At 48.0% G+C, this 15,977-nt stretch overlaps 1 protein-coding gene across 1 annotated transcript in view; it reads right to left on the bottom strand.

Annotated features, from left to right (window-relative positions):
* The window catches only part of LOC127034053 (uncharacterized), an 83,841-nt gene extending 68,301 nt beyond the window's left edge, over nt 1–15,540 (bottom strand). Inside the window, exons 1-6 of the mRNA XM_050922490.1 lie at nt 15,205–15,540; nt 14,327–14,378; nt 8,655–8,842; nt 7,611–7,769; nt 6,381–6,491; nt 3,988–4,117 (exon numbers count right to left, since the gene is read on the bottom strand). Coding sequence (XP_050778447.1) covers nt 4,004–4,117; nt 6,381–6,491; nt 7,611–7,769; nt 8,655–8,842; nt 14,327–14,378; nt 15,205–15,372 — 792 coding nt within the window. The 5' untranslated portion in view covers nt 15,373–15,540 and the 3' untranslated portion in view covers nt 3,988–4,003. The remainder of the gene's footprint in view (nt 1–3,987; nt 4,118–6,380; nt 6,492–7,610; nt 7,770–8,654; nt 8,843–14,326; nt 14,379–15,204) is intronic.
* Nucleotides 15,541–15,977: the final 437 nt, after the last annotated feature.

The raw sequence follows: 15,977 nt of genomic DNA, 5'->3' as shown, positions 1-15,977 counted from the left end.
ATGTGAGTGTCCCAGGTCACTGGGTGGGGGCTCGAGCCAGTTATGCATTGTGTTACTGAAACGGAACCCCTGGATACTGAACCCGGCCCTTGTTGCTGCCAACTCAGAGGGGTAGAAGGGTTACATCATGATCACTTTCACCCAAGCTTCCTTCTACTTTCAAATTCTCAAGTTCCTCCCTATTTGTTAAAATCAAGTCTAGAACAGCTTCCCCCCTAGTAGCTTTTTCAACTTTCTGAAATAAAAGGTTGTCTGCAATGCAGTCCAGGAACTGATTGGATAGTCTGTGCCCCTCGGTGTTATTTTCCGAACATATATCTGGATAGTTGAAGTCCCCCATCACCACCAAATCTTGGGCTTTGGATGATTGTTAGTTGTTTGAAAAAAGCCTCATCCACCTCTTCCACCTGATTAGGTGGCCTGTAGTAGACTCCCAGCACGACATCACCCGTGTTTTTTACCCCTTTTAGCCTAACCCAGAGACTCTCAACACTTCCATCTCCACCTCAGTCCAAGTGTGTACATTTTTAATATATAAGGCAACACCTCCTCCCTTTTTCCCCTGTCTATCCTTCCTGAGCAAACTATACCCATCCACGCCAACATTCCAGTCGTGTGTATTATCCTACCAAGTTTCAGTAATGCCAACAATGTCATAGTTGTATTTATTTATTAGCACTTCCAGTTCTTCTTGCTTATTACCCATACTTCTTGCATTTGTATATAGGCATCTAAGATACTGGTTTGATCTTGCCTCCCAGCTTTGCCCTGATCCTCCTTTCTCTCTGCCATTATAGCCCATACTCCCTCCTGTTTCCGACCCATCTCCCAGGTCTTGTTCCCCACCTACCTGTGGGGTTTGCTCACCTATCCCCGTCGAACCTAGTTTAAAGCCCTCCTTACTAGGTTAGCCAGTCTGTGCGCAAATAAGGCCTTTCCTCTCCTCAAAAGGTGAATGCCATCTCTGCCTAGCAGTCCTTCCTCTAATAGCATCCCATGGTCGAGGAAGCCAAAGCCCTCCTGGCGACACCATCTTCGCAGCCAGGCATTCACCTCCACGATGCATCTATCTCTGTCCAGGCCCCTACCTTCGACAGGAAGAATCAAAGAGAATACCACCTGCACTCCAAACTCCTTAACCCGTACTCCCAGAGCCCTGTAGTCACTCTTGATCTGCTCAGTGTCACACCTCACACTATCATTTGTGCCCACATGGATGAGTAGCATGGGGTAGTAGTCAGAAGGCTGGATAATCCTCGACAAAGCCTCTGTAACATCTCGGATACGGGCCCCTGGCAGGCAGCATACCTCCCGGGATGAACGGTCAGGGCGACAGATGGGTGTCTCCATTCCCCTCAGCAGAGAGTCTCCAACCACCACTACCCTACGTTTCTTTTTATCAGTGGTGGCAGCAGACCTCCCAGCCTTAGGGGTACGAGGCTTCCCCTTAACTGTTGGGGGTGATTCCTTCTCTCCTGTATCAAGAAGAGCATAACGGTTATCTATTACCACAGCAGGAGGGTTCGCAGCAGGGGTGGAGCACTGCCTGCTGCCAGAAGTAACCAGCTGCCAGTGTCCACCCTGAGCCATCTCCTCCTCCACTGGTGTGTCAGTAGTACTGTGAACTGGGACAGCTACGTCAGCTGTCTCCACATGGATACTGTCCAGGAATTGCTCATGGATACGGATGTTCCTCAGCCTAGCCACCTCCTCCTGTAGCTCTCCCACCTGCTGCCTGAGAGATTCCACCAGTAGGCACCTTTCACATTGGATGCCACCCCCAGTCTGGATATCAGTAAGTGGAAATTGCAAGTTACAGTCTTTGCAAACCCACACCAGAATCTGGGTAAAAGCGTCCATGCTTTGGTGCTCTGTCTGGCTACAGGCACAGGTGGAGGAGACAGAAGCAATGCTGCCACGGATGTTGCGGGTCTTCCTAACCATCGTAAGCCTCCCTCTGTCAAACTCTCTCAAATTCCCGTCTGCAGCTCCCTGTCCGCTCTGCTCTGCTTTAAACAGAAAGGTTTTGGATGTGGCTTGGTTTATAAGTTCAGGGGAACAATGGGTCACAGATAAGACCGACAAGGGACCCCCACTCCCTTCCTACTCCCCTTCCGAACTCCCTTGCGAAACTCCCTGTTAGCAGCTCCTGTTCGCTAAGCTCCCTGGTGGCTTGTGTGCAGCTTTATAAAGCCCTGGCCTGAGTGAATGCCCCGCCCACTGGTTACGGCTCAGCCAATTACCACATCTCGAATACTGCATACAGATGTGGTGTCCTCATCTTAAAAAAGATATACTGGCACTAGAAAAGGTTCAGAAAAGGGCAACTAAAATGATTAGGGGTTTGGAATGGGTCCCATATGAGGAGAAATTTAAGAGGCTAGGACTCTTCCGCTTGGAAAAGAGGAGACTAAGGGGGGATATGATAGAGGTCTATAAAATCATGAGTGATGTGGAGAAAGTGGATAAGGAAAAGTTATTTACTTTTTCCCATAATGCAAGAACTAGGGGCCACCACATGAAATTAATAGGCAGCAGGTTTAAAACAAATACAAGGAAGTTCTTCTTCACGCGGCGTACAGTCAGCCCATGGAACTCCTTACCTGAGGAGGTTGTGAAGGCTGGACTATAACAGCGTTTAAAAGGGAACTGGATAAATTCATGGTGGTTAAGTCCATAAATGGCTATTAGCCAGGATGGGTAAGGAATGGTGTCCCTAGCCTGTGTTTGTCAGAGGATGGAGATGGATGGCAGGAGAGAGATCACTTGGTCATTACATGTTAGGTCTACTCCCTCTGGGGCACCTGGTATTGGTCTCTGTCGGCAGACAGGATACTGGGCTGGATGGACCTTTGGTCTGACCCGGTACGGCCATTCTTATGTTCTTATGACTCATCCAGCTTCTCGTCCAGTGTAACCCCTAGGTTCTTTTCTGCAGAACTGCTGCCTAGCCATTCGGTCCCTAGTCTGTAGCAGTGCATGGGATTCTTCTGTCCTAAGTGCAGGACTCTGCACTTGTCCTTGTTGAACCTCATCAGGTTTCTTTTGGGCCAATCCTCTAATTTGTCTAGGTCCCTCTCTATGCTATCCCTACCCTCTAGCGTATCTACCACTCCTCCCAGTTTAGTGTCAACTCCTCCCAGTTTAGGATGGCTGAAATGGGAATCCTCTCACCACATGCCCCAACGGCCATAGAAGAAACTTGACCATGAGCTTGCACACATTTCCTACTTGAGCCAGCAAACAAAAGTGATTGGCTAGAACTCCTAGATCCTTGCTAGAAGAGCAACCCATGCAGCTCTCCGTGGTTTGCAGTGAGTCATCCCAGTACTGATGCAGTGGGACTGGGATCTTTGGTTTCTCAGCAAAATACAGACTCGACAAACATTCTCTCTGTCTAATTGTTTGTGACCTGTCCGCGGTTCATTGTGCAGAGCAGGGCCATCACACAGACACACTCACATGGTATGGCACTCATGTGTCATCCACAATGACGGGCCTGCAATTCATGTTTTCCACCCCTGGGCCCAAGGTTAGGAGTGGCCCTAGCTGTTTTGCCAGCCAGGCCAGAAAATGTTTCCAATATTTTTGACCTCACCTACTCCGGAGAAACCAAGCGAGCACGTAAGCGCGCGTGCACACGCGTGCGCGCGCGCACACACACACACACACACACACACACACAGCGCCAGCCAGCTGGAGGGGAGCCAAAAAAAAAAGAGCAGTTTTGTGCCCCCTGGAAGTTAGTACTGAGGGCAACTGCCCTTCTTGCCCACCTCTAGGACTAGCTGTACCCGCCTGAGGTACCTGAATGTTCAGTCTCTAGATGGGTCAGTAACAGCACAGCAGTATTGAATTGATCTCCCACCTGTATGAGGGAGCAGCAGAGGAGAAAGGCTCAAGAAATAGGTTGTAATTCAGCTCAGGTTGTTTATTGGAGTGTCAGGTACAGGTAACACTGCAGACACCTCTATGATCTAATCACACCTGGAAAGCTCATGTCTCACCAGGGATAGATTTGTCCGTCCCAGCCCATGAAGGAACCATTCTCCTTTTCAGAGAACGTGGAAAGCAACTTCAGGATTGCTTTAGTGGTTTCCTCCACAGTCTGTAGGGCCTGTAGGGTTAAAGTGACGCTGTTAGGTAGGGCAAAACTGCATCTTTCAGGCCGTTGTTGCTGTGACACCCTGGCACCCCAATATTCACCACTGTCATGTAATCAGGATATGTTTTGTACTAAGTATGCTTTGTGATTCTTATTATTCTAAGTCTTGATCTGCTAGATGTTAATATCTCGTTGGAGTGTACGTGCTATCGTCGTATGTGAAGTTACAAAGTTTGGCTGTGTACGTGTTGCTGAAACGTTGTGAGGTTGAAAATACCCACAAGCAGCGTTTCAGCTGCAATAGTAGAAAGGCCAGACAATCTTAATGGCTTACTGAGGAAATGGACACAAGCACAAGGATTACCTCAGGAACTGCGAACAAAAGAAACCTCTGAGACAGCACGACACAATGGGAACTGTTTGACCCAGATCACAGCAGAAGAGCTTTCCAGCAAGTGGGAAGCAGATATAAAAGGGGGAAAGTGAGATCATGATGGGACCTCACTCTCCTGACAACACACCTGGGAACACCTGAGGAACAAAGACTGAACAGGGAGGAAATGATGGTTCCCAGGCTTGAGAGATTTCTAGCCTGTGTATGAAAACTTGGGAAACCCAAGCTGCAAAGCCAAGGCAGCTTGTGCCTTAGGAATCTGCCAACCTGTTTATCATGCAGGGTGAGAATTTGTTAATTCATATCCTACCTTTCTAGTACTGTATATTAAGCTCAGTTTGCAGTTTTGTTTATTTACTAGGTAATCTGCTTTGAGCTGTTTGCTATCACTTATAATCACTTAAAGTCTATCGTTTTGTAGTTAATAAACTTGTTTTATGTTTAATCCAAACCACTGTGCATTTGACTAAGGTGTCTGGGGAAAATCTCAGCTTGGTTTCCACCAGTGTGCATGGTCCTCTTCACATTGAGAGAGAGGCAGACTGGGTGTTTAACCCATATAGTGGCCAGATTTGACCAGGGCAGGATGTACTGCCCTGGGGCCTAGGCTGGGAAGCTGCTGGTTAGAGACCCTGCCTGTGACTGCAGCTGGGTGTGTCCCTACCTGTGTGAATGCTGGTGAAAGTGCAGGCTGGAGGGCTTTTCAACGTGTCACAGCAGCACAGTGTGAGAGGGAGCCCAGGCTGGTGGGTCAGAGGCTCAGTGGTACCCCAGTTCCAGGTTGTACCCCGGGGGGAACTCATTACAGTTACTATGTTCCTAGCGGTGGGTGTATTCAGGATCAAGTCTCCTCCCTCAACATATCATCCTCTTAGCTTCAGTACGGTCTTCAGGCTAAGTTCTCTTTGCAGATAGTTGTACAACGCTTACCACAATGGGGCTGTGGGCTCTGTGCTACCAAAATACACAAATAAATAATAATGTACTAAAATGAGATTTGATGTTCCTCACACTTGTGCATTTATAGAGTCATATCAAAACCCCATAGCTGTCAATGGGGTTTGGATCCGTCCCATAGAATCATCCCAAAGCATTAAAGGCCTTTGCAGTAAAGCAGTATGACTAATTTTGTATACACTATTTATGGATCACTTCTGGCGTGGCACGTGACAATGCTTAACTGGGTCAGTAAGAACACTCGGTCACACCTGGGCAAAGAGGGGGTGCAATGTTAGTGTTCTGATGTGGTAGTTATTAATGCCCACTTTGCACTGGTACAAATGTGCAAGGTGCAGGGCAGTGGCAAATCAGGCCCACTCTGTCCAGATTAAACTGCAGGGGGAGTTTAGCTCAGCTGAATGTACTTCGCCCCCACATTGGACTTTCGCCAGGAAATTGCAGCTATAGAAATCAGTGGGAGTTAGGTGCCCAAATACCTCTGAGGATCTGGGCCTTTGTGGTCAACCCTCTGGCTCTTGCACACTGTGCTGTGGGTTGTTTAGAGGAGAGGGGGAAACTGGGCTTTGCAGGGAAACGTAGGGGTCAGGATCTGGGGCAAACAGGCTAGTATGCTTTGTCTGCTTTGTGCTGCTCCCAAGTGGGGTAAAGCAGGCAGAGTGTACTGGTGAATCTGGCCATCAGAGGTAAAATGACGAGAAGATGTCAGGTGGATACATATCTTCAAATCATAGAAATCTCATCACAGGGTGACCTTCTCTGGGTTTATGTTTATATATGAAAATTCTAGTAATTTAACAAACCAAACCAAATTCCCAAACAAAAGCCATGTTAAACTGGAGATATGGTTATGGATATAGCAACTGTGGATGGAAGTGGCCAGTTACCCTAACCAAGGGATTATAAACGTGTTATGAACCATACCGCTTCTGTTCCCATTCTGGTTTTCACCCAGCCAGGATGGATAGAAGTGCAGAGAATCCCACAGTCTTTGTACTCCAAGGACAGGCACTTGGTGACCATGTTCAGAGCAGCCTGTAGGTGGGACACTCCATGAGTAGAGATAAGAACACAGGACAGAGGGGCATCTTCCCTACAGAACATGACCCCTGATCCCACAGTACTGATATGCAAGGGTGGAGTCATCTGGGCTGACAGGAGAGGAGATAAATAGCACTGGGAGGAATGTAAGGAGCTTCATACATAAGCAGTACTGCTGAACTAAAGGGCAGCTCCCACTTCACTCAATGGACAAACCCAGTTCAGCTGCTCGGGAGGACAGATAAGGTTACAACTCTGAGTGAAGCTATTCTGGGAGATCTCCCCCCTCACCCCAACATAACATGGTGTCATTTTCTTAAAATATCCCATTAAAATCTCCAGGATTGCTTTCAATAGTCACTGAAAAATCGATGCTGATTCTGAGACACTCCAGGCCCATCCTGGAGTGCTGGCAACTCTAGCAACAGATGAAAAGAAAACTGCCCGCCTCACAATAAATCTTCAATCTTTCCTGCCCCTGAGTAAAGGGTACAAGGCTGTGAGATACCAAATCCCAGAAATCTCTGGTTTTATTTTTATAGCCTGGAATGCTTAGCCAAGCGGAAACCAGGAGACCCAGTCCTGATAAAATAAAAGGAGTAAAATCCTTGGCTAAGCCCAGCTGTTGGCATTGGCTGTATCTGTACCTTGAGATCCTACATGGCTGAGACTCATCGAGGGGTTCAGTACACAAGGAACGGATGGCACCAGCAGCTGGTTCCAAACCCAGCTGAATTTCTGTTACCCTTGTAGCAATAACATTCCGGGCACTCTGACAGAGGGGAGAGGATCCCACTGAACACAACCTTCCTCACTGCCCAATGGCGACCAAATCTGGATGAGCTTGGAAGCTGGTAATACATCCCGATCTCTGGTTTGTTGTTAAAGAGTAATTCTGGCTAAAGGTTGACTATAAAGGGGGAGATGCATGGACACATGCACTGTGTCTTTAAATCTGTAGCAAGAAGCTGGTTGGTAGGGGGCTAGAGCTCTGCAGGGAAGCTGGCAGGGGAGTCCGAGGTGTTCAGAAGGAACAGCAGAGGAGGCACCTGCATTAATACAAGGTAGGGGCTAGTTATGCTGGAAGGGAGTGAGAGGGGTCCTGTATGGTACCTTGCTGCAGCGGTAGCTGGGTATTTTCCGGAATTCCCACACTGGAACTACTTCTATGGAAGCAGTTGTGCTGGACATGTTGAGAATGGCGGCCTTGCTGCAGCTCAGCCCTGTCTGGGTGCTCTGCTGGGCCGCCTTCTTCAGCAATGGCAGGAACTCCTGAGGGAGATACCAATGACTGTGTTATGACAGAGGTGACACTGCTGTACCAGGGAAGGAGCCCATCAGTGATGTTAAGGGTCAGGGAGAGGGAGGCTCTGAAGGTGGAGTCTGATTCAGGCAGGTTGGTGCATCCCATAGTTCTTGGGAATATGATGATTGGGAAACTCCTCTATGGGTCAGAGTGTGCTCTTCCTTTAGGGAGCCTGCTCTGCTCATTCCTAGAGGCGAGCCCTGCACAATCCGTGTGCTCCAAGAGCACATGGTCTGGGCCTGTGCCCAGCCTCTGGGTAGGAGCATTTTTAAGATGGAGATATGCCTATCTCATAGAGCTGGAAGGGACCTTGAAAGGTCATCGCGTCCAGTCATCTGCCTTCATAGCAGGACCAAGTACCATCCCTGACAGATTTTTGCCCCAGATCCCTGAATGGCCTCCTCAAAGATTGAGCTCACAATCCTGGGTTTAGGAGGCCAATGCTCAAACCACTGAGCTATCCCTCCCCCACCATCACGAGGAGGCAGGGCACAATCTGGCCCTCACTCTTATGGCTGCATGGCTTTCTGGTACAGCCTTTGAACCAGAAGAGAACATGTGATTATGCTGACTGAAATATCAGGGGATAACAACCTACTCCTGCAACCAGCTAGTGGAGTTATTTCATTAGCCCAAGGGGTAGAAAACTGTGCTTTGGTGCTCAAGGTTCAAATCCGCCTGGTGGCCAGTGTTAGGGGATGTTAGAGAGTCTCCTCTGAGTCTGAAAATGCAGATCACCTTGTTTTTGAAAAATGAGTCAAAAATTTGCCCGAGCCAAGTGTCTCCTCTCATTTCAGGGCAGTCTTGGCTCAGTGTCAAAGGAGTTTCCTGGTTGTCAGGTGTGTTCTTACCTGGCTCACCAGCAGGGGCCCAACTGTGTTAGTTAGGTATACAATTCCCATGGTCTCAGCATTCTCATTCTCCATGGTGGTCACCCGTGCGATGCCAGCGTTGTTTATCAGGAGATTCAGTCCATGTCCTTGCACATGCTGCTCCACTCTCTGCGCAGCTGCCTTTATGCTGTTTGGATCTGTGACATCTACAGACAGCACAGGGGATTCAGAAGCATCCTTCCTATGGCAGCTCTGCCCTGTCTATCAGCTCTACCAGCCCATTCACCTGTTGACCCTGTCTTCAGTTGGCCAATGAAAGCAGCCTCGCTCACTTGCTTGTATCTCCCTCAAGCTCCACTGGGAACTCTCCCACGCTGCCTCTGATTCCAGGGGCAGGAGGAAATCCCATTACCTTTTTATTAAAAATTGCTTAATTTCTTTGAACTGAAGAGCACCTTCCCTCTTATCCCATGGAAGCTTACTTTACCTAAGAATCTTTGGTGAGGGACCTTTTCAAAGGCTTTCTGAAAATCTAAGTACACTATATCCACTGGATCCCCTTTTCCACATGCTTGTTGACCCCCTCAAAGTATTCTAGTAGATTGGTGAGGCATGCTTTCCCTTTATTAAAACCATGTTGATTCTTCTTCAACAAATTATGTTCATTTATACGTCTGACAATATTCTTCTTTATTATAGTTTCAACCAGTTTGCCTGGTACTGAAGTCAGGCTTACAGGCCTGTAATTGCCAAAATGACCTCTGGAGCCCTTTTTAAAAATTGGCATCACATTAGCTATCCTCCAGTCTTCTGGTACAGAAGCTGATTTAAATGATAAATTACAGACTACAGTTAGTAGTTCTGCAATTTCACATTTGAGTTCCTTCAGAACTCTTGGGTAATACCATCTGGTCTTCGTGACTTATGGCTGTTTAATTTATCAATTTGTTCCAAAACCTCCTCTAACGATACCTCAATCTGGGACAGTTCCTCAGATCTGTCACCTAAAAAGAATGGCTCAGGGTTGGGAATCTCCCTCACATCCTTAGCTGTGAAGACCAATGCAAAGAATTCATTTAGTGTCTCAGCAATGTTCTTATGGTCCTTGAGTGCTCCTTTAGCACCTCGATCGTCCAGTGGGCGCGCCCCCCCCCCCCCGGTTGTTTACTAGGCTTCCTGCTTCTGATGTACTTAAAATTTTTTTTGCTATTACTTTTTGAGTCTTTGGATATCTGTTCCTCAAATTCTTTGTTGGCCTTCCTATTTGTATTTTTACACTTCATTTGGCAGTGTTTATGCTCCTTTCTATTTTCCTCCTAGGATTTAACTTTCACTTTTTAAAGGATGTCTTTTTGCCTCTCACTGCTTCTTTTACTTTGTTGTTTAGCCACGGTGGCTCTTTTTTGGTTCTCTTACTATGTTTTTAAATGTGGGGTATACATTTAAGTTGAGCCTCTATTATGGTGTCTTTAAAAAGCTTCCATGCAGCTTGCAGAGATTTCACTTTTGGAGCTGTACCCTTTAATTTGTTTAACTAACCTCCTCATTTTTGTGTAGTTCCCCTTTCTGAAATTAAATGCTACAGTGTTGGGCCACTGTGGTGTTTTTCCTGCCACAAGGATATTATATTAAATTAAAGTTAATTTAATTATATTAAGATCACTATCATATATATTACCAAGCAGGTCAGCTATATTCCCCTCTTGGACCAGATCCTGTGCTCCACTTGGGACTAAATCAAGAACTGCCTCTCCTCTAGTGGATTCCAGGACCAGCTACTTCATGAAGTAGTCATTTAAGGTGTCAAGAAACTTTATCTCTGCATCCTGTCCTGAGGTGACGTACCTAGTCAATATGGGGATAATTGAAATCCCTCATTATTATTGACTTTTTTATTTTATTAGCCTCTATAATCTCCCTGAGCATTTCACAGTCACTATCACCATCCTGGTCAGGTGGTTGGTAATATATCCCCGCCGTTATATTCTTATTATTAGAGTATGGAATTTCTATCCATAGAGATTCTATGGTACAGTTTGAGTTATTAACAATTTTTACTTCATTTTATTCTATGCTTTCTTTCACATATAATGCCACTCCCTCACCAGCATGACCTGTTCTATATTTTGTACCCTGGTATTACTGTATCCCATTGATTATCCTCATTCCACCATTCTGTGATGCCTTGTAGTGAGGCTGAGTAGCCTCCCTCCTAGCGGGAGAGTGAGGGACCCCTATATGCCCCTGGAAGAGCGAAGCCTAGATCGCCCCACCTCCCTCACCGGAAGGACTGGGTTTTGGCCGGAAGTATAAAAGGCCGGCCCTGCAGCACAGTTGGGGGACAGCCTGCGATGGAGAAGGACACTCAACCTGTTCTCCAGAGGCCCTGAGAGGAGTCTGCGCCTGGCTGTTCCTGATCCCCAGGCGTGGACGAGGACTGGCCCGGAGTACCCGCTGCGGTTTACTCGGAAGAGCCGGAAGAGGCCTGGAGGCTGCAGGTACTAAACCCCGGGGAGGCAGGAAGTAGCCCAGGGGCAGCCACGGAGCAGCTGGCTGCAGAGCCTGGCGTGGCTCATTTGGCGTGTTCCGGCTGGATCCCCACCAACGAAAGGGCGGCCAATCCTGCCGCTGCCAGGGCCCTGGGCTGGGATGTGGTGGAGTAAGGTGGGCCCGCATCGCCCTGCCACCCCACCCCAGGTGGCTGACCCCCTACACGGTGCAAGGAGGCTCTAGCCCAGGACGGGAGCTCCCTTATCACTCACCTGGAGACTGTTTGTTGGCTGGCTGCCTGAGCCCTCCTCAGGCCAAAGTCAGCCTGTCAAGACTGTTTGCTCGCTGGCTGCCTGGGTTCCACCCAGGCCAGGGCCTGCCTTTAAAGACAGGCTGTTTGAGCTACCCCAGCCCAGGCCGAAGCCTGGTAGTGACAGTTGCTCACCCAGCCCTGTTGTGGGCTCCCGGCTGCCCAATAGACTCTGGTCCGGACCAGACTGGGGCCAGCTGGAGTGGACTCCCTCCGAGGGTGAGAGCGAGAGACCCCTACTTGCCTATTATATCAATATCCTCATTTAATACAAGGTACTCTAGTTCACCCATTTTATTATTTAGACTTTTAGCTTTGGTATTTAAGTACTTTAAAAACTTATACCCTTTTAGCTGTCTGCCATTACACAATGTAATTGAATGGGACTCTTTTTTTTATTTGACTGTTTCTGATCAGACCCTGCCTGTATTTTAGCATTTTCCATCCTCCCGTCTCCACCTGGACATAGATATTCTTTATTAATAGATCCTCCCCTAAGGGATGTCTGAACCACGTGCTCCTCCACACCTGCCGGCTTTTCCCCAGCCCTTAGATTAAAAACTGCTCTACAACCTTTTTAATGTTAAGTGCCAGCAGTCTGGTTCCATTTTGGTTTAGGTGGAGCCCATCCTTCTTGTATAGGCTCCTCCTTTCGCAAAAGTTTCCCCAGTTCCTAATAAAGCTAACCCCCTCCTCCCTGCACCATCGTCTCATCCATGCATTGAGACTCTGCAGTTCTGCCGGTCTAACTGGCTCTGTGTGTGGAACTGGGAGCATCTCAGAGAATGCTGCTATGGAAGTCCTGGACTTCAATCTCTTAACTAGCAGCCTAAATTTGGCCTCCAGGACCTCTCTTCTATCCTTCCTTGTGTCATTGGCACCTACATGTACCATGACCACCGGCTCTTCCCCAGCACTACACAAACATCTATCTAGATGTTTTGAGAGATCCGCAACCTTCGCACCAGGCACGCAAGTCACCATGCAGTTTTCCCGGTCATTGCAAACCCAGCTATCTATGTTTCTAATGATCAAATCGTCCATTACTAATACCTGTGTCTTTCTAATAGCTGGAGTTCTCTCCCCTGGAGAGGTATCCTCAGTGTGAGAGGACGCCACAACATCATCTGGAAGGAGGGTCCAAACAATGGGATCATTTCCCTCTGCTCCAGTTGGATGTCCTCCTTCCCTGGGACTTTCATCCTCCTCAACAGCACAAAAGTTGTCAGACCAGGGGGTGGGACTGTTCTACTGTGTCCTTGAAAGTTTTATCTGTGTACCTCTGTCTCTCTCAGCTCCTCCAGTTCAGCCACTCTGGTCTCCAAAGCCTGTACACATTCTCTGAGGGCCAGGAGCTCCTTGCACCAAATGCACACACACGCCACTTGCCCACAGGGCAGGTAATCATACATGCTGCATTGGGTGCAATAAACCGGGTAGCCCCCACTCTCTTGCTGGACTTCTGCCTTTCTGCCTGCATTGTCTTCTTACTTCTGCAGCTGGTTCCTTTGTTGTTGTTTTGTTTATATCAAGGGGGTGGTTTTGGCTTTTAAGTTTAAAGAATGTTGAATTCTAGCCCCTTCTCATGCTCCCCCTGGAGAACTCCCTCACAAAACTCCCCTGGTAACTGCTCCTGTTCACTAGCTCCTCTGGTTGCTTAGAAGCAGGCTTTTTAAAGCACTGGTCTCCCTGAGTAGCCCCGCCCCCTAGTTAAGGCTTGATGGGGGCTGTAACAGGGAGCTGGCTTAAGGGGCACTGAACCAGCCCCTGTTAGCTCAGAACCTGCTAGAAGAGCTCTCATCAAGGAGAACTGGCTGGAGCTGGCAGGGTGTGGCTCTTAAAGGATACCGAGAGCAATCACCTGTGAGCCTGCTGAGAGGAAGGCCTCTAAAGCTAGCAGGAAGGAAGTAGGAGGGGGAACAGGAAAGTGAGGAGTGAGGGCCTGTTGCTCCCAGCTGCTGTAAGAGCAAGCTGTTTCCCAAGGGGCTATCAGACTGGTATTGAATTGGATATAGCTGTATATACGTGGGTGTGGGAAAAGACTTGGAAATAAAAGGGCACTGGTGTGTGACTGAGTGGTCTCCAGCGAATTTGTACCGCGAGCAATGGAGCGCTCGTCTAAAGGTGCTAAAACCTGTAGGGAGGCTTAGGGATCACAGCCTTGTTAAGAAGCTCTCAGCCTTGCCTAGCAGGCCAGTAGGCTCAGCACACACATGGTCAGCACACGGTCCCCCAAACAAACAGAGCACACGGTATATTTCAGTCAAGCAGCAAGCGCACCACAAACACAAGCATCATCATTATACTTTTTCTGGATCCAAATAGAAACCCACAGCTTTCAATCTAATGTGGCTTTTATTTTAGATCCTGGAAACCCATAAGAAAGAATCAAAGTTCCCATGAGAGAGCACAGTGTGTCTCGCTCCTTGGTAACAAGCTGCTGAACTTTTGAGAACAAAATGGTTGCTGGCTCTGCATGCAGGAAGAGGTTATTGGAATTTTTGGGCTAGGAAACTGCAAAGAATGTTGCACAGGGGCACATGCCACGGGTGCCAAGGGGGCATTGCAAGATTTTGCAGGAGAGGAAATATCAGTCCCTTGGGCACACTTAATGGAGACTTAGTGGAGAAGGCATAGGACCCACACTGGGTTTGTACCTTCAGCACTAAAATCATTGGTCTCTTCCACTTGAGTTAAGAGTAACTTCATTAGTGGTGAGCCATTACAGGGGGGCAGAGTGGGTGTGAAGTGCTCCACTCTGAACTGATAGTGCTTCACAACCAAACACAAGTGTGGCACCACATTGCGCTATCCATGGAGAATTGGGCTCCTTGTCTTCCTCCCAAGCCCACCCCTGTCTGAACAAGTAGATGCAGAGATGGCTACATACCCAGCTCCAGCACCACCAGGTTTGGATGCTTCAATGCCAGCTCTACGACCTCCTGGGAAGAGAAACATTTTCATTTGGTTAGAAAAATCCTGGAAGTTAATCAGGGTCTAGGACAGCTCTGACCTCAGCTGCAGGTCTGGGATCTGCAATAGAGAATGCTGTGCCGTGCCTGGGGGTGGGTGAACCCCTCAAGGAAGGTGCTGGTGACTGAGCTGGGAAAAGCCAATTCCCAGAACTCCCCTGTCCCACAACAAGTGGCATGTGGATGAGTGAACCAGGTGCCTCAGAGAGGCTTCTCTGCAGCCTTCTGCAGTGAGGGTGGGATGTCACAAAAGCCCTGGTGGTTACAATTCCATCACATACGAATGGCCCTACTGGGTCAGACCAAAGGTCCGTCCAGCCCAGTGTCCTGTCTGCCGACAGTGGCCAGTGCCAGGTGCCCCAGAGGGAATGAACAGAGCAGGGAATCATCAAGTGATCTGTCCAGTGGTGCTCATTCACAGCTTCTGGCAAACAAATGTAGAAATGTAGGCGGCCAGGGTGATTTCTCTGTCCTGTCTCTGACACAATCAGCCCTCTCTGGATACATCTAGGGCATGGGGTTTATCACAGGCCACAGTGGAACATTTTATAACAAGCCCCTTGTTAAAATATTGGTAGCATCTTGCCTCTCTATTGCTGAGCTGAGACACACTAGCATTTGAGTTTTACTGTGAGTTTTGAGTTTTCCATTTGAGCCTCTCAAATACTTTTAAAGGGAAACCGCTCCTTATCTGATCCTGGCTTTGCAGCGTGCACTGCAGGGAAACCCAATTCTCAGGCTGTTTCTGGGCCATCTGCTGCTCAACCTTCCTGTAAAGACCAGATTTCATCCTCACCTTGCTTTGGGATCCAGCCAGCTCCCTGGTGGTGGCAAAGATCCATTTTGGTGGATTTGGTAGCTCTAGAAATCGCTTCACAAGTCCCAGGCCAATTCCTCGATTGGATCCAGTCACCAGAACACTCCCGACAGTGAACTCTGACTTCCTCCCTGAGCTGCAGCTCATCCTAAATAATGATGCTTGGGCTCCTCCTAACACCAGTGTTGGATCTAGAGATAAGCCTCTTGATTAAGTTATATAGTGTTGGCAGTTGAGAGATTTGAATAACTCCACCCTTACTCAGACACCTTGATTACAAAAGCGAAACCAATTAAAGGATACTAGGTATGACGGGTTTGGTCACGGAGATCCCTTTGCGACTGTCACCTGATGTCCTGAAATTACCTCTGAGCCTGTTTTCCCTGCCAGCTTGGTACTCCAGAATTTTGTCTTGTTGAGCCAGACATAGAATCCTGCCTTGTTATGCTGCAACACAGGCCCAGGGTCTGGGCCATGCCCCCAAAGCTGCTGACTTTAACTAAAAACAGCTCAGCAGGGTACCTGTCTCCAGCACCCAGACACCCAGCTCCTAACGGGATCCAAACCCCAAATAAACCTGTTTTACTCTGTATAAAGCTTATACAGGGTAAATTCGTAAATAGTTCACTCTCTGTAGCAGTGATAGAGATGCACAGCTGTTTGCTCCCCAGCGTATTAATCACTTACTCTGGGTTTATCAATAAACAAAAGTGATTTTATTAAGTATAAAAAGTAGGATTTAAGAGGATTCT

This window comes from Gopherus flavomarginatus, chromosome 14 (genome assembly GCF_025201925.1).
Source record: "Gopherus flavomarginatus isolate rGopFla2 chromosome 14, rGopFla2.mat.asm, whole genome shotgun sequence".
Taxonomy (NCBI): domain Eukaryota; kingdom Metazoa; phylum Chordata; order Testudines; family Testudinidae; genus Gopherus; species Gopherus flavomarginatus.
Note: the sequence above shows the minus strand (reverse complement) of the source record. Positions and strands in the feature narration are given on the sequence as shown.